The sequence below is a fragment of the Anneissia japonica genome, unplaced genomic scaffold, assembly GCF_011630105.1.
Source record: "Anneissia japonica isolate Jap-2015-1 unplaced genomic scaffold, ASM1163010v1 scaffold376_len1572418_cov194, whole genome shotgun sequence".
Taxonomy (NCBI): Eukaryota; Metazoa; Echinodermata; class Crinoidea; order Comatulida; family Comatulidae; genus Anneissia; species Anneissia japonica.
This window is the reverse complement of record NW_022741166.1, coordinates 644,655-671,606: the sequence shown is the minus strand read 5'-3', so window position 1 is coordinate 671,606 and position 26,952 is coordinate 644,655. Positions and strand designations below refer to the sequence as shown.

Here is a 26,952-nt window from a genome sequence, read left to right as displayed (position 1 = left end):
AGGTTTATAATAATGGATTTCTTTTTTTTTTAATGCTTGAATGCATTTAGTCCTGTATGAAAATTAAAACACTCTTTTTTGTTTACGAAATAAAACAAATAATAAATGAATCAATTCTTAACTAGGCCAAGCCAAGTCTCTAGGAGACGTTGCCGTTAGTTTATAGGGAATATTACAATGCTGGGAAATTTATACCAGTTTATAAACAATTGCGGAAAATCACAGACAAACAACATTCTGTCAATATTATCAAGATGGGCTTATTAATAATAACACTAAAAGTTAATAAATCATTTAATATAAATATTGTCTTCTTGTAATGAAAAATAAAAATTCACTTCATAAAACACAGTAATCATCATATGTATTATCGTAATACTTGACGAATTCAATTTTTAGAATACTCTTGACACATATAGAGGGCGGTAACACAGATTATTGACGAGAAAAGAATATGCAAACAAACAGCTAACATTGCACCTTGACGACAACAAACTAATGCAATCGATCATAATTTGGCTGCTATAAACGGGATTTTCTCAATTTTGTGCAACATAATTTTTTTTCCATAAGAATATCGTTGTATAAATATATAGGTAATATGATTTATTGTTTTATGAAATTCTAACATGTTCATAGAGTGTTCGGTAAGAGGATTTAGAGAGGCCCAGCCAGACTAGGCCTAGGGCCTAGGCCTCATCAGGTAGGATAGCTAGGCTAGAGAAGTACTGTTCACTGGTAGTACTGGTACTATTAGTAGTATAGAGGCCTAGCCTGTAGGCCCAGATACTAAACTAGGCTAGTGTGGTACTACTCAGTAGTCTGGCATATGCCACCCCCCCCCCCCCCCCGTCTCCTTTGATGACACAGCTGGCTAGATATTGACATTTTATACCGTATTCAAAATCATTGTTCAAGCATTATTTTTCCCGCAGAATAATATTTTTTTAGGCCTACACCACTGTGTGACAAAAATTTCGAATGCAAGGAATTCCTTTGCAGCCAGTACCATTTTGAAAAAGCATTAATGTAGCATTACATTGATACCAAGATCATTGTCCTCCTTCAAATAATAACAAAGTTACCAAATTTAAGAAATTATTAATTAATTATGCTTAAATTTGGTCCTTCAAAACCAATGCAATCAATAGAAAAGTATTTGACCTTTTCTTGAAAAATGATCAAAAACTGCTTTAACTTCTTTGATAGATTTGGTTAATTTCCATTCACAGACAAATTTTTTATTTACTGTCAAAAACAAGGTTTCATTCAGAACAACTAAATATTACACCCAGTTGTGGATGAATATATAATCTAACACAATAAACTGGTTTCAGAACAAAATAAACTTATCTTCTATGAAATAATTGCATGTCTTTTACAACCAAAACTTTCAGCAATAAATTCACTCGTTTCGCGAAGTGGGAAAAAATTGGTTTGATGACGAGGTCAGAGGAAAATGTGAACTACGTCATCAGTATTTTCGGGTCATAGGGAAAAAATAAATACGACCTTTGCAGCCAAAACAATATAGGGCTGTCCAGACAGTTGAGTTGCTGCAGAAAATTTAAACAAGGATTTATATTCCACTTTTTCTTAGGTTTTTTCCTGTGTGGGTTTGGGGGTGTGTGTGTGTGTGTTTACTTTGTCTGTTTTGCTTTCTTTTTATTATTTTATTTTTTTAGTATTTTAATGTTTGCTGTTTTAAATTTTATGACTAAATTGATAGGTTGGCTTTATTTTTACATACTTTTTATATTTTTGTATTTAAGTGGGCCCCTGAACACCAGATTTATTCTGTAAGGGTCGCCCCCACTCAAATTATGGTTTTAAATAAATAAAAATGATAGTGGTGCCATAGTATCGCGCTCTCAACGGCCGATAGTCAGGCACCTAACCATTGTATTCAATTTAAAAAAAAAAAAGTTGGAAAGATTCAGAATTCATTCGCATAAATAAACACCCTTTTATTACATTCATGTTCCCTTTCTTCATCTAATGAGTACAACATCATACCATCATAAAGTTCTTGTTTTATGATAATTTTATGATACCATATTATCATCCACAAATGCATACTGGATTCATTATATTACCAAATTTGTATACTTGTTGACTAGACTTCATTGTGAATAAATAGATTTTACAAACATAAATTGTTTTATATGATAATTTTAGGAAAGTTAAAACAAACCAAGTTGGTCATTGTTGGCCTAGCATTTCAGCTCATTTAATATGTTGTTAGTAGACATAGGTTAGGGCCTAGAGGGATAGACCTAATGGTTATTAAATTAATTCACTGATTGAGTATGTGATTTACGGTAATTTGCTTTAATTTTCTAGTTTTCTGAGTAATCACCATTGAAACATTTGATGATATCTTTATATTTTTCTCTGTAGTATTCTGATGTAGCATAAGACTCTCCAGCTCACCTACCAATTGTTATTTGTTGCTACACAGTGGTAAATCTTTTTATTAGCTATGTCTGCTGCTGTGAGCCTTGCCCCAGATCTCAAAGACCTTTCAAGGTCACATGATGATGCCTCAGGAGTCATGGTACAGAGTAGAGATGATTGTAAGATGTTTTGGTCTTTTTCTTTATTCAACTGTACATTTTTACTGATACTGATTTTTTCCAAGCATACCAAAAAAAAAAATTGATTGCATTTCCTAAAACAGGTCTCCCTCCAATTAAAGACCACTTTTGGGACTGGGGTGTCTGGTTTTCAGAGGTTTTAGTCTCTAATTAGAATAATAAATATAAAAGACATTGTAATTTTAAGACCACAGAAAAATGGTCTTTAAATGGAGGTGGTCTTGAATTGGAGGGGTCTTTAATTAGAGGGAGCATACAGTGCTGCTCTATCTAGTCTTAAGAGTAGCATACAGGGGCGGATCCAGCCCAGTAAGAAAGAGGGGCGTGAATGTCCGAGTAAGTAAGAGTAAGGGAATGCAAGGCAAGATTCTACCTTAAACCTTTATTAATTTGAGTTAATATTTGATTGATTTTTAATATTTAGCATGGTAATTTTCTGATAAGTTTTACAAAACAATTTTTTACAAACAAATTGAGGGGGCGTACTCCCCTTACGCCCTCCCCCCTCTAAATCCGCCACTGGCATAGATCAGTTGGCTAAACTGGTGGTAGCCACTGCTGCATCAGCGATGGCGCCAGAAATTTGCTGACAAGGGTCCGACATGTTCCACAGAGGGGTCTGAGCCAAAGGGCTGACGAAGCCTCGGTCGACTGCCCGGAATAAAAAGACTCTCTTGTATGGTTGACGGGGAGAGTATTTATGTCTTAGTATGGTCCAAGTGTGCTTTTAGACAACAATATTAGGGATTGGCAGTCAAAATAACATTATTTGTATAGGCAAATTACAGTATTATTTTTTTAAATTTTTGATCCAATGACCTAGTTGTGTGTTGGATGACAGGGGGTCCAGGCCTGTCCGAATGGGGGAGGCAATTTCCCCCTGCTCCGCTGGCGCCACCACTGTGCTGCATGTTGTCACAAGGCACCATATTTCAGAGGCATTTCAGCTGTTGGTCATGTGTTTATCCAAGCTTGTACACATTCAGATGCTTTTGTGTACATTAAAAAAAGCAGGGGATTAATATTGTCAATCATACCTTTATGCAAATTTATGCAATGATATTGATTATGCACAATATAATAGAAGATAATGAAAACTCCACATTCTGAATAAAAAAATCCATATCATATATTAATTGTATTGCAGCTATGCTTCCAGATTTGAAGTCCAGTGACAATTACATTGACAAAAGCAAACCACTTCCAACATCACTGCAAAGTGAATTCATCCCTGAAGAGATCCTTAATGCTCTCACAAAGATCCCAAAGCCAGTTCCAAAGGATGGTCTTCCAACTGCTCTTAAAACCAAAAATGTAAGTACTCTATGTTAATCAATATGAATACAGCAACCTTCTTCTTTTTTTCAAATCTATATTATATTGAAATTTAACATAAAGAATAACTTAATTGTTTAAAAACAAAGATAATACTATTTAAATTAACAACTCACACTCATTCAAAATTCATACCCAATAGAATACCATAAGCTGACACTACAATTAAAATATATATTACATGTTTCAGTATTTTAATTGAGGAGTTTTTTTATAGTTATAAATTAGATTCAATTACAATTGTAAATGCAGTTAAATATACATACAATATAAAAGTAACAATATTTTTTAAACCATTTCATATTTATATTGGTATGAATATGCTCAGATGTTTCTTCCTAATGTATGTTTTAGGCCTCAACAAATAAAGGAAATGCACCTGCTGCTAATCTTTGGAATTTCCCTAGCCGGAGAAAGAAGTTCCAACATTTAACAGATAATCCTAAATCAATGACAGGAGCTGGAAGGTAGTGTATGGTGCCTATTAAAGATGAAGAGTTATAGAGAAGAGAATAATATAGGCATTTATAAGTACAGATCATTTTTTGACAAAGGTTGCTAAGTCACTTTTTCTTATGACAAGTGCTGATGATAATGATGAAGAGATAATGATGGTAATAATGATGTACACTATTGATGTAACAATTGACTATGTATTTCTCTTCAGGGATATCTCATTTTTATATGATGTACCAGTTGTTGAACCCCCTCTCCTAAAACCCGACCTGACAGATCAGAGTACAATTAGGGGATTGGAAAAGCACAAAGTTCGATTGAATGGTGGTAAGGTAAGCAGTAATGGCCAAAGTAGGCACACATTATCGAACTTTTATCTGTCAGACGTAACAGGTAATGTTGGATCGGACTTTACTGTATTAAAGTACTGTAGATGATTTTCCAGAGCTTTTGTTTTAGGCCCATGGTCAAGGCTATCAAACAGCAAACTTAATCACTGCTCTAAGTCGCATTTCCCTTCACATAACAAACATCAACACAAGATTATGCAAAATTTATATCCAGCACTAGTATAGGAACTTATATTCCAATATTTCTTATAAATTATGTGTATATGTGTATAAGAGACAGTATATTGAAAATGATGTTAAGTTTATGTAAAATTTATTATTTTTTCCTGTTGTATCTTATCCCGTTTTTTTTTTTTAAGGTACATTGCTCTGTAATAATTTAATATGATAGACACAGTATAGGGAAGGCCTTTGTTGCCTGCCATCTCTATTGATGAAAATAACATGAAAAGAATAATTATGAATAATTAATTTACTTAAAAATAATAATTTATACATGATTGTTGAACTATAAATTAATAATTTTAAGTTTATTATATTGAATATCCTACATAATTACTGATATTTAAAGCCATATCCAGACATCACATCATGACCATATATAGGAAAATAAAGACTATTATTTGGGTATACAACATTCTTTTGTCAAATAAAATGTGATAGTCTCTAGACAGGCCTTTAGGAGACTTGAACTTGTGTGTTTATTCACAGCAGGGTATGATGCTTCCTGAGACATTGATTCCATCTGAATATCACGTTGTCAAATCAAAAGGAGTTCAGAGTCTGGATTTCAAAGATGAGTATGTGATGAAATCTATTAATTAATTTAATGAATTATTTTGAAATTCTTAGCAATTAAATTATTATCAATGAATTTTCATAATTATGTGTGATGCCAATCAATGAATCAATCAAGAATATATTTGTCATGTCTTACAAGATGGAAAATAAATTTATAAAATTTTGAAGTCTTTAAAATCAACTCTTACTTTATAATGTGTTTTGAAGTGTACATTGTATTTTATTTTCTGTTGCAGAAAATACACAACCCATCTAATAGATAAGCAAGAAGAACCGGTCAGCTTCCCATCTATGTAAGTACAACATAACCACTAGGCTTAACATTGACAGTAAATATTTTTGCTATCATAGGCACTAAATATGTGTGGTTTTATTAGTATTATTTTAATACTAATACAGTAATACCACACATATTTTATTTAGCACCTATGGTGTATGTGGTAATGGTTGGAGATTTATATAGTTCATAATATGTGGTCTCTAGAGAAAACAAAATAGCAAAATCTGTTCTTGTAGGTTAACCAAAACCATGCTAAAATATATGCTTGAGTTGTGTGCATGTTGATAATGTAAAAACTAATTCCTCCATGGTAATATTAAAGAAACATACAGGTGTCATTATAATTATGTTAATACAATGGCAGTGGTTGAGGACTTGCATAGTGAATAATATTTATCATAATTTTGTAACAGTAAAAACAAAAAAGAATAGATTACAGTATCCTTGAGGGTGTTCCTTTTTGTGGTTGTTAAATAAAATATATGTATACTGTAACATAAAAAAGGAAATTAAGTTAAGTATGGAAAAGAAAAATTCCCCTTACTGAGGGAACTTAACAAACAATACTAAACACAATTTTATGTATTAATGACAGATGTGATATTTATAAAATATATACATTTATTATGAATTTACAGGAAACCAGCAAGTCGGTACGAGGTGCTTCAGCTTAAAGAGACGATACGTACTATGTTAGAAAAGGCTGGTGTTGATGATGATGAGGTGGAGATTAAAGGTCCCACACAAATACACAATTTGTTGGAGTTGATCAAGAAGGAGCAAAGCATTTACAATGTTGTCTTTCATGAATTGATCCGACAGGTGATTTTTAATACAGAAGGTTATGGAACTTAAGTCTCTAGATATCCACCTACAATCTTTACATCTACCACACCCTATTATGCTACTAATATTTTCCTACTGCTGCCCTCTTTTCTTTTACCACACTTCACCACCATTTCCCTATCCCTACCTCTCCATTTTCCTACATCACCATTTGTAACTTCTACCCCATCATATCCCCTTTTTATTTCTAAACAAACTTTTCCCCACCCCTATTGCACTGTTTCTCTATCCCTACTGCATCATTTGGTCATCCCTTCCTTGCCAACACCAGTTTTCCTTCCCTATCCCATCATTTCTTCAACATTACCTAATACTTTTTTCCCACACATTATTTTTTTTCTCAAAACATAATTTTTTCTTACATTTTCTGTCCTTTACTAACAACAGAAAGTATGTTCTGTCACACTATTAATAATATCCTAATTAATAAAATTATTTCGTTTAGGTAACTGTTGAGTGCGCAGAGCGAGGTGAATTGCTGTCTGAATTGCGGCAGAGGTATTGCACTCTCCTTGACAAAGTTCCACGACAGGTGAAAAGCCTGCACCAAGAGGTGATGGCACAGAGGGCTCTGGATCGCAGGCTTACAGAAGAACTCTTCAGATTCAAGTCATCTATATCTGATCTCACATCGTAAGATTTAATTCCTATGAGGTTTTTTAATTTATAATAAAAATTGTAGAGAAAGCGCATTATTTTGTGGCTTTTATTTTTTTATATTGATAAAAGCATTATATTCTTATTACTGTTGTTGTTGTTAATAATAGTATAAATAGTAGTACTGTACTATGCTTGCTATCTTTGTAATTAGTATAATTTATACAGTGTTAGTTGAACTAGCCAAAGTCGAAAATAAAATGGCATTGAAAAATTGTTTGACTTAGATAAAATTCTGTTTACAGATCGTTAATTAATAGAAAACACAACAATTTGGCATGTAAAATAAGATTGATTTAGAAATTATTCGAGAATAGGCAAAGTCGACTTTAGGCAAGTTTAACTGTACAGTACTTCAATAAGTTTATTAATGAGACAAGTAGACAGCTACGCTACAACATTAACATCATGTTATTTTCCATTCTAATGAAGTAGTACTAATCAATATTTTTTTTAAGTCATCATTATCATTGCATTCATATATTACTTGTATTTCTTTCAGTGAATTATCTGATGTACGACAGCATGATAAGCTAGTCACAAAACAGTCACAACAAGCACAGGAAGATGTAAGTATCTCTTGGTATGTGTGTTTCATGGGTCAGAAAGATCTGCTACAGTTGATCTATGATTTAGAAAAAGCAAAGAGCCACCACGTTTTTTTTTTTTGTGTGTTTCATATTATAATATTAATATTTGCATCCAAAAATCCATCACTTTTGATTAATTTCCACTAAGAAAAAATATAATTTTACCCAGACAAGTTGTTTATAAATATGCAATATGTTTTACCAAGGTTGTGCCTAAATAATCTACGCCATGCAAATTGCTGTTCTAAACCTTCCAATTGGAAAAATATTAAATCATGTTGTGTGCATTTAAATGTATACAAGTTCAAATTTCTTTTGGGCACACAAGTGCGGATTGAAAAGTCCATTATATACAATGCTGCTGCTCATGGAGTTTTAACCAAAGTACTGTTTGCAATTGAACTTTCCTGGTTAGGAAAAACAACCTGGCTAGTACTCCCAGGGCAAAATTCGTTAAGTTAAACTTACTACCTGGCTTAGATAATATGTAAGCTCTTTGCACTGGATTTTTTTTTGTCAAATTGACCAGGTACACAGTTAGTTGGGCCGTAAACAATATAAACAATATAATTTGAACAGGGCTTAAGACAGTCAAAATGTGCCCCCCAACAGTTTGGTGAATAAAAAGCCAAGTTTAGCATGGTATTGACAATTTAATTTTTATTTCCACCTTCAGTTGGCACGAGCTCTAAAAGAATCTGAGAAGAATTCAAGGTAAAGTAGTCTGATGGTGTGCATTTCGATTCTTGGTGTATGTATTATACTATCTTATCTGAGATTAATCATTGGGATTTTCGGTAGTCTTTTTGATTACCCAGGTTTGTACGATGCATTGCAGAAGAGTGACAGTGGCGGCATCTATTAGCCAGCAGGCAATACCATATTTAAGATATTTAACTAAAAAATGATAGGAAATATTAAATTAATGAGATTGAAAATAGTAGTGCTTCTGAAGCTCACTCCGCACTTTAATGTTTTAATTAACAAATTTTGTGATCAAGATGATGTCATATCACACCTATATGAGGCATGTCGTGGTGAAATGGTTAAGTTGTCGCACAGGCCAGTATTGTGTAAATGAGCTATAAAATATGGGCGCTCAAAAAATTGACTAAAAATCCAAATTTGTTTTTCACTATAGATCAATAGTTTAATGTCTTATTAATCATGTACCAAAGTATTAATTCTGGAAGTGGTCAGCAAGTTGTTTATTTAACGTTATTTTGATAGTTTATTCTATTAAACAATATATGCACAAACAACTTTGAAAGGCAATTACTCATTACTCAAAATCATGTTTATCTTGATTCTAGGAGTGCTGTACTTTCACTTTCTAATACCTTAGGCTTGAAATGTCCAATTTCAATTAATGACCCCTCATTTTAAAGATCACATACTCGGGTATCTGAAAATACCAATATTTTTGCTACAACTTAGCCATTTTGCTACAACATGCCTCATTATGTGCAAATCACAGGTATGTGTCACATAAAATGTGATAATATGGACAGAATTTGTTTTCTTATGAGTAGCCACACTCCCTTATGAGTAGCCACACATACTTTAGTTACTTAAGATATTTTTAAAAAAATTTTTCATAGTGTCCATTTTTATACAGTATATTATATGTTGTCCTTTTTATGATAAAAATAGATATTGAATCTAAAAGTTTACTTATTTTATTTACAGCTTGCTTGCTGAGTATCATGAACTGTACGAGCTTCAACGAAAGCGTCTAGAAAACCAGGTTGCAAGTCTTGCTGGTGAACGAGAACTGTGGAGCCATGCAGCATACAACCTGGCTCTTAAGGTTTTTATTTCTATCAGTTCTTAAAGATCTTAAATGTAAACGTGTGTCATTTCATGCTGTACTTACTTTAAGATCTTAATTCTGTTGCAGAGATTACATATATTTTTGGTTTATTTGTGAATCATTTTTTATTCCAGCCCTGTTTCACACAAAACAAAACCAAATCAATGAATTTTTATTTTGCCATATTATCATTTTTATTATGTAATTGGTTACAGGTCACTGAAGCCAATGCTTTAAGTACTGCCAGACGTCTGCATGTTAGTGAGAAGAGCTGGAGTAAGCTAGCCAAGCACTTTGCAGTGGTATTAAGTGACCGTGACACAGAGCAGCTATCACAGCTACAGGGCCTCATAGAGAACCACCGCACCCTCACAACGGAATTTGATGCTAACCTACTAATCGAGGAAAAGAAAACATGTGAGAGGTTGACATTAATCAAAAGTGGTGTGAACCGGTGGATAGCAGATTTTTCAGAAAATGTCATGTAATCATTATTTTTTTATATTTTGACTGATTTCCCTGCCTAAATATTATCACAAAATATATATACTTAATAATGTACTTAAACAGTAACATGTTTTTCATTATCAATTAAACTTGCCATAACTTTAAACTTTACTACAGACATCAAATATTCATTTTTTAAAGGAATTCTTTAAACAGTTTTTAATGTATTAATAATATTTATATAATTTATTTATTTTAATATAATTTATATTATATAATTTATATTTTTACATTTATTTATTTATTACATACACTATATGATATAAAAATCAGGAGGTTCCTTGTCACCTGAGAAAAAACTGTTGCATACTGCATTATATAGTTGCTCATATTTACTAGTAATGAGAATATTATAGTTAATTGTTTGCATGTCTATGGAAAAAATTGTGTTTGCATTCTGTCTCTTCACCCTCAGTATTTTGAACAGTAATCAAACCATTAACTGAATAGTGTATTTATTACTACCGTAGTGCTTAATACTGAACCATGAATCTGTTAAAATATCTATGCCACAAGCACCCTCAGTGGCATGTTAGTTTTCACATCTTAAGATGTGTTTATTGCTGTTGCATTACTGAGGTATGCATCTTTCACAATATCTTTTCGTAAATGCCCTCACTGACATACTGCCTTCAAACCTTCAAGTAGACTTGCCACAAGTCTCTAATTTATTGATTTTTCGTAGTCCTTCAAGGTATGTTAATAATGCATTGCTGATGCATGTATGTTGGACATTATCTAAAAGACAATTTCATTGGCAATGCAATTTTCAATCTTGTAAGGATGTGCTGTAGTGCATCTTTACAATATCTTTGACTAAAGTTCCCTCACTGGCCTCACAGTCTTGAAGCTTTTAAAGATGTGTTATATTATCTATATCTGAACCTTCCATCTTTCAATATCTTTCCTAAAGTACCCTTCCTGGCACAACAGTATTCACTGATAGATCTCCAAGACCCTCATCCAGGTGATATTGTAGTTGCTTTCATAACAATGTTTGCTGTGTAAAAACTTACCAACCTTCTCTTTCTTCACTCTAAGTCATGAACCAAGGGTAATAGGCCTATAATTTATGCAAGATTTAATATTATATTTAACTGCAATAATTTAATCAAAATTAATGTAGAAATATGTGATTTATAAAACTATTTTCCCACAATATTAATTTAAATTAATATTTTGTCTAAACAATTAAAAACTCTACATTTTTTTTTTATGTTTGATACTATAAACCAGAGTGCTTTATTTATTGTTTATACTTATAAGTTTGTGTTTTTTCTTTAGTGGGGTTGTAGTATGTAAAAATAATGTCAATATAGTAACAATTTCTGTAACTTCAATGTCTATGTGATGTAAATGATATGTTGCAAATGACAATAAATCGAATGAATGATTGAATTAATTTAACAACCACGATTGTATTTTTGCACAAGTTTTGTTCTGATGTGGTTTTTAAAACATGAATGTTTTGAAATTAATATGTTCTTGATATTGTGCTTGTTGTTATTATTTTTTTTAAATTGTATTATTGGTGCTGTTACAATCAAATTTTGATTATTTTTATTTGTGAAACATTGGGCTGTACAATGTTTTCAAAATCCAATCATCTTGTAACTTTGTATCTTATGATTCACCTGTATAGGGCTAGTGAAGCCATGACAGTTGCTAAGGCACCCAGTAAGGAAGTTATCAGACAGTTGTATGAAGACTTACGACACTGGGAAGAGGTTTGTGTTATAAATTTGCATAGTGCCTGTTAAAACAAACCACTTGTTTTCAACTTGGGAGAAATGCTGAAAAATGTTTTATATATTGTTTTCTTTGTAGGGGTGGGGGTACAATTGTATTTAAAATCCTTATCAGTGTAACATAATCAGATATTTTAAACCAAATGAGTTTTCATTCATCAATTCCATTTCAGGTCTGTCATCCTGTTCTCAGTTGATATAATAATTCTTACTTTTGATTATTCATGTTGAGAGGTACATTTGTCATGTCTCCAGGGCTCAACTATTCAGGTAGTAGGGAACAATGTTGATTTCTGGGAGACTCATAACAGAGTTGTGATCTGTGCTATAAATATTCATTGTTTCTGTTCTATCACAGTGATTACAGATGCTATATTTTCATTACTTGGAGGGATTTTTCCATTACAGAATCTCAACAAAGAAGTGGAAAGATTTGGAGGGGATGTTCTACTTGGCCACGAGGAGAGTATGTACATGATTTCAAAGCAGACAGAACAGTGGACAGAGATCGCGATTAAGGTTTTCAGCAGACACAAGCCAGATAATGGACAGGAATACCCTGACCATGAGAAGATGCTAATCATGAATAAGGTAATAAATTATTCAATTTAATAATTAATAAGAAAAAGGGGTGTCATATACCCAATTTACATAAGACAACAAGTTACAGAGGAAATGTGTTTAAGTGTTATACTAACAATCTTCCCACAAGTGAATTAATCCTTGCTACAGGTTAAAGGGCGCATTATTCATCCGTGTGAATTTGAGAATATACAGCCAAAAAATTAAGCATGTAAATGCATTCATATTTATGTGCTGTATATAATATTTGTGTGTGTGTGTGTTTTATATGTCAACTCACCATTTTTATTTCCTTTGTTTTAACTGTTTCTGCATGCTGCTTAAATTGTTCATTTATTTTGTTGGACAGCGTACAGAGGTAAAATCTTATTTGTATGTTTTCATCTCTCTACATTCTAAAATACAACTTTCTTGTTTCAAGCTTCCATTAGAATTTAGTGAATGACTGGATGGATGGATGGATGTATAAACAAATTAATAATTAAAGGAAAATATAAACAAACGAATAATTGAATGAATAATGTTATGAGTAAATAAATAATTGAATGAATTAACAAATAAATAATTAAATAATTGTATGAATGAAGGAACAAATGAGTATTAAATTTACAATGTTAACAAGAAATCTCATTATAGGCAAATAATGTACAAATCATAAAATATAACTATTTTATATTTCGATTTCATTTCCACAATCAAAACGGCAGGGTTTGTATATATTTTAAAATTCTCTTTCATTTTTTAAGCTTTATCTTTGCTTTTTATATCAAAACATTGCATATTTGTGCTTGATATATATCTCCTTTTTCTCAATATTTATTTTTAATGTTAAATTAAATTAATGCATATTTTAAACGGATCAATTTTTGTTTTGGGTTTGGGACTAACACACTTTAGAAAAATTGAATGCTGACTGAAAATGAAATAACAGAATTATCAATTGAATATCGTCATTTTTATTTGTAATAAATACATGAAAAAAGATTTGCTTGCATTTTTTCTTTGCTTTTATTGTACATGTATAATCTACTTAATGATTAATTTCTTTATTTTGCTTGGCTAATGTATGTGGTATGTAAATGTAGGATTTAAAAGAGGTAAATCAATAAAGTTTTGCATACTTATTGATATACTGTTTGTGGTGAGATAATCATGTAAAAATTCCATTAAAATACATATTTTTCACCTTAGATTATACCTTAATGGAACATAAAAATATTATTGGGGCAAGAATTGGGCCATTGATGGTTATATAATCCGAAAATACCCCTTTATATTTCTCCCTCTGTTAATTACCCATGTTAAAATAACAAATGAAATCCCAATTTCATTGAGCCTATGGAAGGCCATGATATGGTGTACCATATCAAATGCTTTAGAGAAGTCAGTTATACCACTGTGCTGGTATTACCAGATTTTTCGCAGCAGAAACAAGCTGGTGGTACTTCAGTAACAAATTATTCCACACATAAAACTGATTATTAGTATGAAAACACTCTGCTTTTGGAGTTTTTGCACTTAGTTTGATTTTTATATGCACTTTGTTTTATCAGTCCTTTCTCTTTGCATTTTTCTTCATATGGTATTTGTTTTCAAATGTCATTTCTATATCCATTCTTATATAAATAAATAAATAACCTAGACAGGTAAAAGATTTAGAAAAGAAGGCACACTAAAAGGGAGGCCACTGTTCAGATATACAGTATAGTTACAATAGTATTTAAGATGTATAATGCATGTAAAATTCTATTTTAATAATAAGTATTGTTTTCTAAGTGCTGGTTGTGCATTCTATAGACAAGTATGGCTACTCATTATTATCCTAGTATATGGTATTGTCAATTCATTGAAACTATAGAGATATAATAAACTATAGAGGACCTTAACACAGTTGGCGGTAACAATCCCTGTTATTCAGTCAAGTTATGCGCTTTGTAAATGTGGTTAGCACACTACAGAAGAGATGTTTTAGAGATGTCACCAGGGGCCTAGCTTAAATCTTCTAGTTTCACATAACTATGACTAGTATATAGGCATATATAACAGAACAATTCTAGTATAAGATACAATATAGTATTAGGAATATGAAAAGAGACGATATATCAAGATCTAACTTTAACCCTCATATTTAGATTTTTATTATTCAGGTATAATAGACTGTATACAAATGGCAGCCAAAGGCTGAATTAGTGTATTTACAAAAACATAAGAATATATATATATATATAATTATTATTAAAAATATTATATACAAAATTGCAACAAGAAAGGACAAAACATTAAAATACTTACAAAGAGATATCACATTTTTTAAAAAAGGCTTGTAATGTGTCTCATGTATGTAAAGAAGCTATTATCAGGGAGAAATTAATTGATCTGGTAACATAGCGGAAAACTACATGTTAGGTGAAAAAACTAATTTTTATCCTTAGGCCTAAATTTTGACGTTTAAATAGCTTCATAATACATTTTTTCTATTATTAGGTTTAAAAATACTTAGGTTTATACTTTCATACTTTATGCTGTAAATTGTTTTCAGGGGTGTTTCATTACTAAGGCTGTGACTTGTGAGAGAGATCTGTATGAAATATTGAAAAAAATATATAATTTGGATACAAGATACAAGAAATTTTATTTGTCCTCATATAAAGAATACAAAGAAATGTATGTTATTTTTTTCAGGTATATGTATTCAGAAAAAATACAATCACTTCATAGAAAAAAGAAATACAAATTCACTTCATATAGAAGTGAATTCTATTATTCATATAGAAATATAAAAATATTCAAGTACATACATATTAAATACAATTTCAAATTCACTTCAAATAAAAATATAAAACATACAAATTCAAAAAACAGAAGCTTTGGCAATTAAAATTACATTACAAAAATCAGAAATGTTAAATTTTAAAAAGCATTAAAAAAAAACTCAATCATCGTCAAATTAATCGTCATCATTTGTGAGACTCCAAAGAAGTACACTAGTGTAAAGAAGTGTAGGTTGTACAGCTTCAAATAAAAAAAATGTAAACATTACATTTAATAAAGACAAAAAGGCATACATAAACAGCAAGGCCGTTTGCGTTGCAATAAATAATGGGACATCTGGTTGTAAGTAAATGAATAATTGATGTGATAATGTATTATAATTCTTGGCACTGAATTTCTCTGTTCACCACATTGATATTGATATACATTTATGCACTGTGTATAACCAATGTACTTTATTTTTTTTATAATGATATTTTATTAATACAGTTTATAGTAGGCCTATGATTATTATATTATTATTATTATTTGATAGAACACAGTATTTGGTTTATTTGTAATAAATATTTATATGAATTTTCAATAATAGTTGTTGTTTCCTGTGTGAAGATATTGAAGGTGTGGAGATCCTTATTGCATCTATTAGCTACTGTTCCAGACCCTCTTAGTACTTTCAGTAGGGTCAACGAAAGCAGGATAATAGCGCCCTCTCCCAATTGAAGTCATAATGTTTTTGTAAAGTAACATGCTCTCTGGGAAATTCAGAAAAACCCTGTAAGAGGATTCCTATCAAGTATCACTATCAAGAACCATTATATTATTATTATTATTATTATTATTATTATTATTATTATTATTATTATTATTATTATTATTATTATTATTATGCTGATGCCACAATTTTTGCCATTATCAGCAACAATTTTTATTAAAATTATTTTTATTATATTTATTATTACTAAAGTGTTTTCTTATTTTCCTTTTAAACTAGAAGACAAATAAAAAATTGGTCACACTTTTATGTTATTATTTATATTTGTAGGAATGTCATCAACTAATGAGGCAGTTTCAGATCAAAGTAAATGGAGAAAATGGTAAGTATCGTTTAACTTTTCATAATGAAATATTCATAATGTGTTCTCAACATTTTGTGACATGATGAATAAAAAGTATAGCCGCGTTAGTCTGTACAGTATAGAAAGTATAAAGTAAAAAACAGCAGCACTTTTGAGACAAACAATATATAATTAATTCTCTAGCTTTCCCATTTGTACAGTTTCCTGATGAAGTCCACTGTGTGGACGAAAGCTAGAGAATTAATTATATATTGTTAGTCTCAAAAGTGCTGCTGTTTTTTACTTTAATATTTTGTGAGATATTCATAAACCTTTTACATAAGGTCGACTAACTACTTACAGAGACAAAACATATATGAATGCTATGATATCACTTCCCATTGTAAGGTGCTAAATTATTTGCATAATTTGAAATACAATTATTTTTGTTATTGTCAATGATTTTGTTTTATATGTATTTTATTCCTTTCACATTCAACAACAAGTAAAACTTGCAACAAATTAAAATAATGCTCTATAACTAAGTCCCATTATTTTTTTTATGGACGGAGTTGTTTTAGCCATGAGAAAATATTCTAAGTTCCTCGGGATTCGAGTCTAGGCACCTGTGCACATAACTACGCCTTCACTTATTATCATAATAATTATATTAATTATATAGTTTATATATTAATTTTTTTGTAACTTGTGTAACTATGTATGACATGGTAGAGTATTGGTAGCACCTTATTTATTTTAAAAAACTGATTTGATTTGATAGTTGTTTATTTTTATCTATTAATGTTATTTTATTTGTGAGCTCATAAAACCATTTTCTAATTTCTATTTTTGTATTTTCTAACATTAATTTTTTCAAATACAGGCACAGCTAAAAGATTGATTCATCTTACAAACTCAATGGAAAGCTGGGATACAAAGCTGAATGGCATCCTGAATGGTGGCGCTATGCCCCTAAATGTAGAATGGGCACGGCTATACGAATTGTTTGATGATTGGTTGATGATTATTGAAGAAGCCATCTTATGTGTCGGGACGATTCAGACAGAAGAAGAAGCTAATGCTAAGTTAAAAAATATGTAAGTTAGCTTGCAATAATGATAGAGTACTGTCAGTTGGTAAAAAACAACAAGAAAGTTTCTTGTGGATTGTACATTATCAAAATTGTGTTTTAACATACATACAGGACTTGAAACAAAAATACAGTTTGAATGCTTCATAAGCAGTGTGTTTTGCATGAGTGCACTTAGGTGAGAGTCATTTTTAGGTCATGAAAACTAATTTGGCATAGATTTAGCCTCAACCCAGAAGTGATGTGTTTTGATGCTTTCATTGGTAGTATGATGCATTAAAATTGAGAACTTTAGCATATATCCCCAATCCCTGCCAATACTCTCTTAATGTTCTTACTGTGATGGAACTGTGTCCCTTCTGCTGCCTTTTTTTCAAAATTCTAGATTTACACCTGTTTTAATGCAGATCTGTTCTATATTTTATCATTTTTGTCTCTTGTTTTTTATCATGAAGGGTTGAAATGAAAGACGTTTTCAAACATGCTCAGAAGTGGCTGACTGTGACAACCAATGGCATTGATAATGAAGATGCTAAACTTGCTGACCAGGTGAGCATGCAAAAAAATTAAAATAGTGAAACACATTTTGCATTCATACTCATCACATAACAGTTTGTAACTGATGGTGGGGCTGGTGTTGTAGTGATGTAGTTTTCTTTATAGTTGTACTTATGATAGTGAAGATAAAGATAATGAGGCAGGTGGTGGATGTTAATGATGATGTTGAAGATGATGATTATACTACCGTTGTGACAGTGGTGGTGATGAGGATGGTGGTGGAGGTAGTGGTGGTAAATTTGATGATAAATATTGATGATGGTGATCCTGTTGAGGTTGACAAATATGAAAAGGAAGAGGAGAACACTAATTTTGGAAACAATAATTTCATGTGATAGCCTATATCACACTTTAATTATGATGATCAGATAACCTTTTAATGATTATTTAAGTGAAGATGATTTATATATGCCTTCACTAAATATTTTGTTAAATTTTTCTGATTATTTTTCTCCATTTCAAAACTATTTTTTTAAAGATTAATATTACATTCTTGCATTGACAGGTTGCTGACTTGCATTCAAGTATGATCCATTGGGTGATTCAGGTGTTGTTACACCTGTCACCTGATTTACCCGGTAGCCCACCTGAGGCAGTGGAAAGTGGCCGGGAAACCACGGACACCATTGAGACAATTCAACAGAAAGCATCCATGTTGTTCGACAAGCTGACACGTTTTTCTAACTACCTTACAAGGTCAGTATATTTATGGTTTTTAATATGTTATGAAGTTCTGTCCGCACTGCAACAAATTTGTGTAATGATGTCAAATTACACCCAAATATGGTCATATCACAGTTATTTGTCACATACAATTTGATAGTGTGGAGAAAGCTCAACATCTGCAATGCACTTTCGGAAGTCAACCTTAACAATTGAGCAATCAGAACAGCACCAGAAGTAGGTGCTTGTCCCACAAATAATAAATAATAATAATTAGAAAACTATTGTCCCTATAATTATAATGAACATACTATAAATAATTTTTTATAGGCACTTCCATAAAAGCACACCTGTTTGGATATCTTTGCACTTATCATCGTAAAAGAATTTCCTTTTATATTTTTATATGTTTACATGGTAACGAAAACGTTCATTTTAGTATTTAATACAATAAAATAGGCCCGTGCTTCATCTTCAAAATATACTGACTTACTCATAGCCTTTAAAAATAACAATCTGGTTGATTCACAGGCTCTTTTAAAAACAAACATTGTACATTTTATAATTTTATTGTTTTTGGAATTGTGTATTATAAATTTTATTATATATATTCTTATCACCAAAATAATTTTCTTATCCTGCAGCTGTTGCTCCACCATTGTAGCGGAGGAGCTACAGAAGCAGCAGATGATGAGAACGGAAGCTGCCGACCATGAGATGAAAGATCTCAAGAGAATCAAGGTAACCAACTTAATCACGTGATTAAACAACTTTGTCAGGTGACCTCCCTAATAACCGTTGTACAAATGATTTATTTATTATGGTATACTTTGTTTTTTAGTAGTAAATAATACCTATGCTGTGAGTAACTGACACAGTAAAGGCCATCTCAGGCAGCGTTGTTGTTGACACAGCCCGACAAGATTTATGTTCGGGAGGTCACTGTGAGAATATTGAACATCTTTAATATTCTACGACGCGACTATACCTGACGCAGACCTACCGCATCAGGCTGTCGTACGATTAACCTTAAATCTAAGCGGATTGCTCTTTTTCAATGATTGTTTATGTTTCTGTGCTTTGTTTGCTACAGACAGAGTGTGTTGAATGGATCCACACAGCTACTTTGATCATGAATGAGTTGAGGAACTTTACCCCAGTCAGCCAGAACCCACCAGCAACCCAGGAATCCTTGACTGCTAGTACTGATAGTAGGCCAAGCACAACACCTGTGCCTCAGTCTCCTGTTAAAGTAAGCCTGTCATTCAGCTGTATATTTATGCAGGTGTACGTGAACAAGATAAATCAAACACAAGATATTAAGTATTAAGGATTTGAGTGGAGAAAGAGGGGTGTTTATTGTCTCTATGTTCACTTATTCCACAATTCTGCATCTTAAGCAATGCTAAGAAACATTAATATGATGTTAAAGCACAGAAGCTTTGTTGCAAATTATATTTGCAGTTTTGCACTTTATTTTTGCACTATGTTATTATAGTTGCAACCATCTTCACTATCATTACTATTAAAGAAAGTTGTATTCTTTAAGATAATGAATTGTTGGTTAGACCATGGAGTTATAATCATTTTGAAAAATAATTACAACTCCATGGTTAGACTAACTTTTGATATTTTTTTTTTATAAATGCTCTTTCTATTTTAGCCTGTTTCTGTTGACCCTCAGGGGGAAAAGTCAAAGGAGGCATCATTAGTCCAGCAAGAAACATCTAGCCCTCCAAACAAAGAACAGTCAAGTCCAGAAACATCAGAGGTATGTTTCATTTGTCCAAATTTTTAGCAATCATTTCTTATTACTCCAATTATTTGATTTTGAGTGTAGCAGTAAAGTAATAGTAACCATAGTGTATGTAATGAAACATAGAAATCTTTATGTGGAGTCCTTCTATCATGGGGGTAAAAGCTGCTCACTCTATGAAATACAGGTTCTTAAGCACCATCCTTTGAAACTATTAAATCCTGTGTATAAATTGGCTCAGCTATGCATTACTACAAGATGCAGTATACTCTTTAGATAAAGCAGGTAATTGTTTCCCAGTCTACTGCTGCCAAGCAGTTTGGTGCAGCGGGAACAGTTTGGTTTCCCAATCTCAAGGTCAGGGTTTCAATCTCTCGCTGTGCATTTCGCTTGTGTCCTTGAGCAAGACACTTTATCTGCATTGCTTCTCTCCACCCAGGAGTATAAATGGAATACCTGGTGGGGTTGCCTGCTCCTGCGCTGATTACCAGCAGCAACACTTTGCATGTAAACCTAATGACCAGGGAAAAGAACTGTGCTTTGTAACCACAAGGAAGAGGTGCATTATAAATGCCCATACAAGTACCAGTACCAAACTAACCAACAGAGGTGGCACTGCAGCTGTTGCAGCTGCTGCAGTGAATACCCAGCCCAAAATCATTCTGCTAAGCCCTGCCACTTTGGTTGAGTGCAGTCATAAATGTAAACGTGTGTCTGTGGGACGTACTCATATTCCTGGTTGATCAGTTGTTAAGTTTGATTGACATTCCAGAAAGATCCATTAACTAGTAGTCAATTAGGTTTACGATGATATACTTTACCATGCCTTAACATATTGTAATTTGTTTTTCTGATTTTTCAGGAGTCCGTGACAGGCCCTGCTCTTCCAACGGGCTCGTCCATGAGCAAACTCAGTGAATATGATACAAGTAAGATGGAGGTCATAGGTTATGATGACAATGTTCGTGTACAGTCATTGGACGAGGCAACAGAACCCCCAAAGGTAAAGTTCTCTCATTGTCACTGATAAAGAATTTGGTAAATCATCATCATCAAAACCAGAGTTTTTGTATATGCACAGAAAAACTCCAAAATCAATTTACTAGAAAGCTCCATCATCCCAATTATCACCATAATCATCATCATTACCATTGTGGCAGATAGTGACTTAGAAAACAAGTCTCGACTGATGCTTAATGCTGACTGTTTTATTCAATCATTAAACAATGTGAAAACTGTAACAGAAAAATAAATAATAATAATACTTAGCAATTATAACATTGCGAATGAAATAAATAATTAATCAATCTATATATAAGCAGTATAACAGATAATAATATCAAAGATACTTGCATACAACAAGTATTGTTGATATTCTATGTATATTAATATTCAGTATTAAAAATCAATGATGATAATTCTACCGTGGTTGCACATCTAAGTCTTCTACTGCTTGGTTCTTTAATACAAATTGAAGAATGTTCTTCAGTAAGCAAACTAGAAAAATAAAACAATCTTAACTATTAATACTAACATAATGTCAATGGCTGCCGAATGTCTGAAATCAGACGGCTACAAGTACCAGTACCAGTAGCAAGTTTACATAAATTATATGATACTGTAAGTCTAGGTTTCATGTATCCATCTGTAGCATGTACTGTTGCCACAGCAACAGTGCGCACATATTTACAAATGTACTAAAGCATGCAAACACAAATTCAATAACGAGTAGCTTGCAATAGATATAACATTACTTAACATGCATACTGTACAGTACAGTATTATGATTCACATACTTATATGTGAATAACTAAGTCATAAGTCATAAATTGCATTGAATCAGGTCTAATTAATTTTAAATTAAAACTACATTTTGCTAATAATTAACTAAAGTATGAAACAAACAACTAACATACACTAGCCTAGGACTTAACACAGCCTTGCGCTAAACCCATTTATTTTATTTCAATTCAGTTATCATATTACTATTCATGCATATAATAATGTTTCTTTATAATAAAATCAACTCACCATTTTTCAAACAGAAATAATTTGTGGTGAATAGGAGTAGTATGTTATACTCGGAGTCTGCATTGAAACTACCGAACTTAAAGGGAGTTGGAACTTAACTATACTTGTGCGTGTGTGTGCATATCATTGTATTGTTTACATTTACGTTCTTAACGCAAAGCGATAAGCTATATACTTTACAACCATAATAATTTTTTATAATCATTTCAAATGGCATTTTATTAAAATTCTAATAAGCTGTATTAGGTAAAAAAAAAAATTGGTTGTTTGCCCTTCTCCACCCACCCCTAATTCACTGAAAAAAATATGGGGCGGAAAAACAAAAAAAATATTTAAAAAACCGTATTTTTTATCTTTTTTCTTTACAAATTAAAAAAAATGTGAGTGAATTTATCTTTACTTTTTGCCAGACACCCTACAATTAGTCTAAAGTTGTCTGATCATTTTTAGAAAAAAAAGGGCAAACAAACAATTTTTTTTTTAGGCCTTGTAGTAAGAAAGCATGCAGTAGATCGATCTTTATTGTCACCTTTATCAATCATTATCGTATTTGTATCTGCTATTGACAGCAGATGAAGGGGGTAAACAAACGCATCAAGTTTGTTGCAATAATCACTAATGTATTTATTGTCATGGTAGAAGATTAGATACAAAACTGGTAGTACTCAAAAGAAAATTCAGTACAGTACTACATTTGCTTTCACAGGAATCTAAAGCACCCTCTACAGTCGGTACCACAAGATCTGCCACACCTGACACCTCAAAAGCTTATGAAGCTTTAGCAGCTGTTAACTCTTTGCAAGACCAACTGCTGTAAGTTGAATTTCATGCTTCCTGGGCAAATCCCTTTAAAAATTCAACCGAAATATTTAAATGCTCATTTAAAAGGATCAGATATAAGCATGGAGGAATTATTTTACTAATCCCTCCTTGATATAAGTTATTCCATTAAGATACTCACTGTGGAAATAAGTTTTCATTGATTTATGACAATATAATTTATTGCAAATATCCAAGATACAGTTAAAATGAACAGTGGCTAAAACCACTATATACAATACAAATTATAGACATCTGCCACAAAAACCAAACAATTTGCAGATCTCTGCAAATAATACTGTATATAGTTGGAAACATTTATGCATTTGTAAATGTCAAGTAAAATAATTCCAGTATTAAATTTATATGTTTCAACAAAGTATAATATTTTAATATTTTTTCATACATAATACAATAAATTCAATGTAAATAAATAATAAATATATACAGTAATCATATGACAATTCATCCATGTTTGGAAAATACAAAATGGCAGTAAACAAAAGGGCCAGCACTGTTTTAACATAATGGTAATACAAAAGCTAGGTCAATTTTTTTTTAATGAATTAATTAGTTATTTAATAATTACTTATCTTCTATCTTGCTTGTGTTTAAGAGTTACTGAAGAACGAGCTTTAAAATCAGAAAATCGAGTGGTACAACTAGAAGAGGAGCTGGCGACTGCTCTCGAGAAATTACGTGCCCTGGAAAGAAAGAGCGCTACACCCGGTCAGTCTGAAATTGGCACACCAGCACCATCAGCAGTTGAAAATTCACAGGCACAGAGCTCTGCTCCTGCATCAGCAGTACCAACGTCTGCCCAGGCTCAACTCCCCATGCATTCACCTATTCCACCAACAGCGCCATCACCGTCCACCAGGAGGCCTGGATCCCAGCAACGACCTCCCTCACAAGCTTCCAATAGGTCAACCTCAAGAGGTTCCACCAGATCCAAAAAAAGCAAATAAACAGCTACAGCATATTTATTTTCTCTTATTATGTTTTTGCTAGCTTCATTATGGAAATATTAATTGTCAATAGAATTTTTAAAATATATTAATTTTGCAATGATCTATTGTAAAAATATTGTGTATATGAAATGATGTATAGTGGTACAGATTAATTAAAGTATACTATTATATATGCACATTTGGTTTTGTGATTTCATTTATAATATTTACACACCTTGAGAGATACAGGTATGCAGAAGGTGCTACTAACATGCAACATTGTATATTGTGCCAGTGCGCCCTCACTAATCACAAATGTGCCGTGTAAAATATACCATACTACACCTATGTGAGCGTTCAGACCTACCATCACATTCGTTGTGACACTCCTGCATTTGAGGGCTGTTTCACGGTTAAAGACCAGAATCTCATGCAATGTAATGCCAATATTATAAAATATATATGTATGCTATTTGTGATCGTTGTAGCTGTTTGACTAAAGATTCTCCATTTGTAGTACAGCTACTTAAAATATGGTAACATCATGTATACCAGCTGCACTAACATGCAGATACTGTATGTTGTTTTATAAGTGCTGTCGGATGAGATCAAAGGACACGTACACATTGCCACTCATGTCAGTGTAAAAAAAAGCATGTGCAGGCAACCTTAAAGACACGTAGGCCTACTTTATTCTCAAGTAAAAGGGAAAAATGCGAATCCTGAATGCAATTTCGAGCATGTAAGGAATAAAATCCTTAGTGGTGGGGGAGGAGATCGATCACCATACACCTATGGACGGAATTTTAAAAAGTCTCATGTCTGCCAAAAATCCCTGAGCGTGTCGGTATCAATATTATTTTATTTTAGCATTAAATTCCCACACGATTTAGGCTATAACGAAACAAACCCCCCTCCCCTGGCACCACCACTGCAACCAAAGATCATAAAAAGCAGCCCATTCGAGGTTTTGCGGAATGTACCGTATATATAAATATAATATACCGTATATATAAATATAATATACCGTATATATAATTATCATATACCGTATATATAAATATAATATATACGGCTTATAACATTGTACAATTATGTACTGTATATAATATGGGGTTTGGCATGTAGTCCTACAATAAGGAAATCGATTCTTTATAATTTTATTTTGGTTGACCAAGGAAGCAGTCATATTCCCTGGCTGAGCTAAGAACGAGTTACAATATATATTAAAGTAAATTGTAACAATAATTTGCATTGCAAATGCAATACATTTATGATGTAAACAATATAAATGTAATTAAAACAACAAAAGTTATATATTGTCCTGGATTTCAGAGCTATACAGATATTAGAATGAATAGAATGTTTACTTAAAAATCAAGTTGAGGGTTGCGCTATGGATTTGAATTCTATATGAAAGTACACAAGATTAAGAGCCACATCTTATATGAAAGAAGGCAGAAAAAGTATGGTAATAAATCCTATTATTAGCTTTAAAGTAACACACACAGTGGGCCTATACTGATATCCTTAAGGACCAAGAAAAAATTTGAATGAATTAATATTGTGATTTTTAATCTCGGATTGTAGGCCCCCTAAAATTAGTAATACAAGGGGTTAAAAATTTACTGATTAGATCATTTGACACACTCAGAAATCGCAAAGATAAAGAGAACCACTGGGAACTTTTACTTAAAACCACCACAACATTTGGACTCTATTAGGAACGTTCTCCCAGTACACTAAATTAAATCTTTGGCATTCCAATTTAATACCACCAGATACACTCCATTACACAATAAGTACGGCTGGAAACAAATAATAGCATACACTGAAATATAAATCAAGGTAGCCGTTAACACTGTTAAACCATGGAGGAAAGAAAATTAGATAAACTATATACATAAATCATCAAAGAAAGGTAAATACAGTGTTCGAATAAAGGACATAATAATACATCGTGTAGCATAGCTCGCAACGAATGTAGTCAAACTAGTAAATAAGAATTAACTAGAGAGCTGGGTTGTTATCTAAAGTAAGAAAGCTAATACTAGCAAAGACAATGCCTTAATGCTGAGTATAGATAAACAATAAGGAATGAGAAAGCAGATAATGGCTGTTCCCACGATATGCTGACTGTGAGGGGATGGCTTCTAAACAAATAGAGAAATAGGATATAAGCAGGAAATGGAAAATTATAAATAGGTAAAATAAAGCATTATATGGATAAAAAATATGGAACAGAAATATAAAATATGATATAAAATATATATATAGTGAAGTCTGTAGCATAGTAAAAATAAATATACAGGAAATGAAATAGGGCTGGAGTAAACAAAGTATAGGCTTGTTTAATTAATATCTTTGATGAATGTATATTCACTGGCAAAGCCCATGTCCTTATTAAAACCTTTTTTTGTGGGTTTTTAGGCGGAGAATCCAACGGATTTCCGCACTACGTCTTTCTTTGGTAGATATGAAATTACTTTGTAGAATAATAAATCGCATGTCACTGGCATTATGGTTAGGTAAACTGAAATGAGCTGCAACAGATTTGCTCATGTCTTTGCGTCTAATAGTGCATTTGTGATTATTGATTTTGGTACCCGTTTCACCTATGTAGTTTCCATGGTTACACTTAATACAATAGATGAGATAAATAACGTTAGAAGCATGGCAGTCTAGGTTGGGGGGTG

At 32.2% G+C, this 26,952-nt stretch overlaps 1 protein-coding gene across 4 annotated transcripts; it reads left to right on the top strand.

Annotated features, from left to right (window-relative positions):
• The first annotated feature begins 469 nt into the window (after nucleotides 1–469).
• On the top strand, nucleotides 470–24,453 carry LOC117118631 (axonemal dynein light chain domain-containing protein 1-like). 4 transcript variants are annotated; one of them, XM_033263280.1, is made up of 28 exons: nucleotides 470–596; nucleotides 2,401–2,576; nucleotides 3,745–3,911; nucleotides 4,287–4,399; nucleotides 4,600–4,720; nucleotides 5,453–5,538; nucleotides 5,776–5,832; nucleotides 6,458–6,641; nucleotides 7,111–7,298; nucleotides 7,825–7,891; nucleotides 8,589–8,626; nucleotides 9,602–9,722; nucleotides 9,941–10,209; nucleotides 11,146–11,199; nucleotides 11,875–11,959; nucleotides 12,389–12,571; nucleotides 12,912–12,920; nucleotides 13,648–13,659; nucleotides 16,377–16,428; nucleotides 17,273–17,486; nucleotides 17,935–18,028; nucleotides 18,543–18,733; nucleotides 19,345–19,441; nucleotides 19,794–19,952; nucleotides 20,364–20,471; nucleotides 21,319–21,459; nucleotides 23,194–23,300; nucleotides 23,923–24,453. In XM_033263280.1, the coding sequence occupies exons 2-28, from the start codon at nucleotides 2,483–2,485 to the stop codon at nucleotides 24,272–24,274; spliced, it is 3,363 nt and encodes a 1,120-aa protein (XP_033119171.1). In that variant the 5' UTR covers nucleotides 470–596; nucleotides 2,401–2,482; the 3' UTR covers nucleotides 24,275–24,453. The 4 variants fall into 4 exon arrangements, with proteins under 4 accessions (XP_033119171.1, XP_033119170.1, XP_033119173.1 ...); XM_033263279.1 differs by having other exon boundaries at nucleotides 5,450–5,538; XM_033263282.1 differs by lacking the exon at nucleotides 11,146–11,199 and having other exon boundaries at nucleotides 5,450–5,538.
• Nucleotides 24,454–26,952: the final 2,499 nt, after the last annotated feature.

What these genes read in the sequence shown, in the direction of transcription:
- LOC117118631 (XM_033263279.1), top strand. Translation starts at nt 2,483, where the DNA reads ATGTCTGCTGCTGTGAGCCTTGCCCCAGATCTCAAAGACCTTTCAAGG. An exon ending in CACAACAAGCACAGGAAGAT is followed by an intron (nt 7,892 to 8,588) that starts GTAAGTATCTCT and finishes TTCCACCTTCAG; the next exon opens with TTGGCACGAGCTCTAAAAGA. An exon ending in GAATCTGAGAAGAATTCAAG is followed by an intron (nt 8,627 to 9,601) that starts GTAAAGTAGTCT and finishes TTTTATTTACAG; the next exon opens with CTTGCTTGCTGAGTATCATG.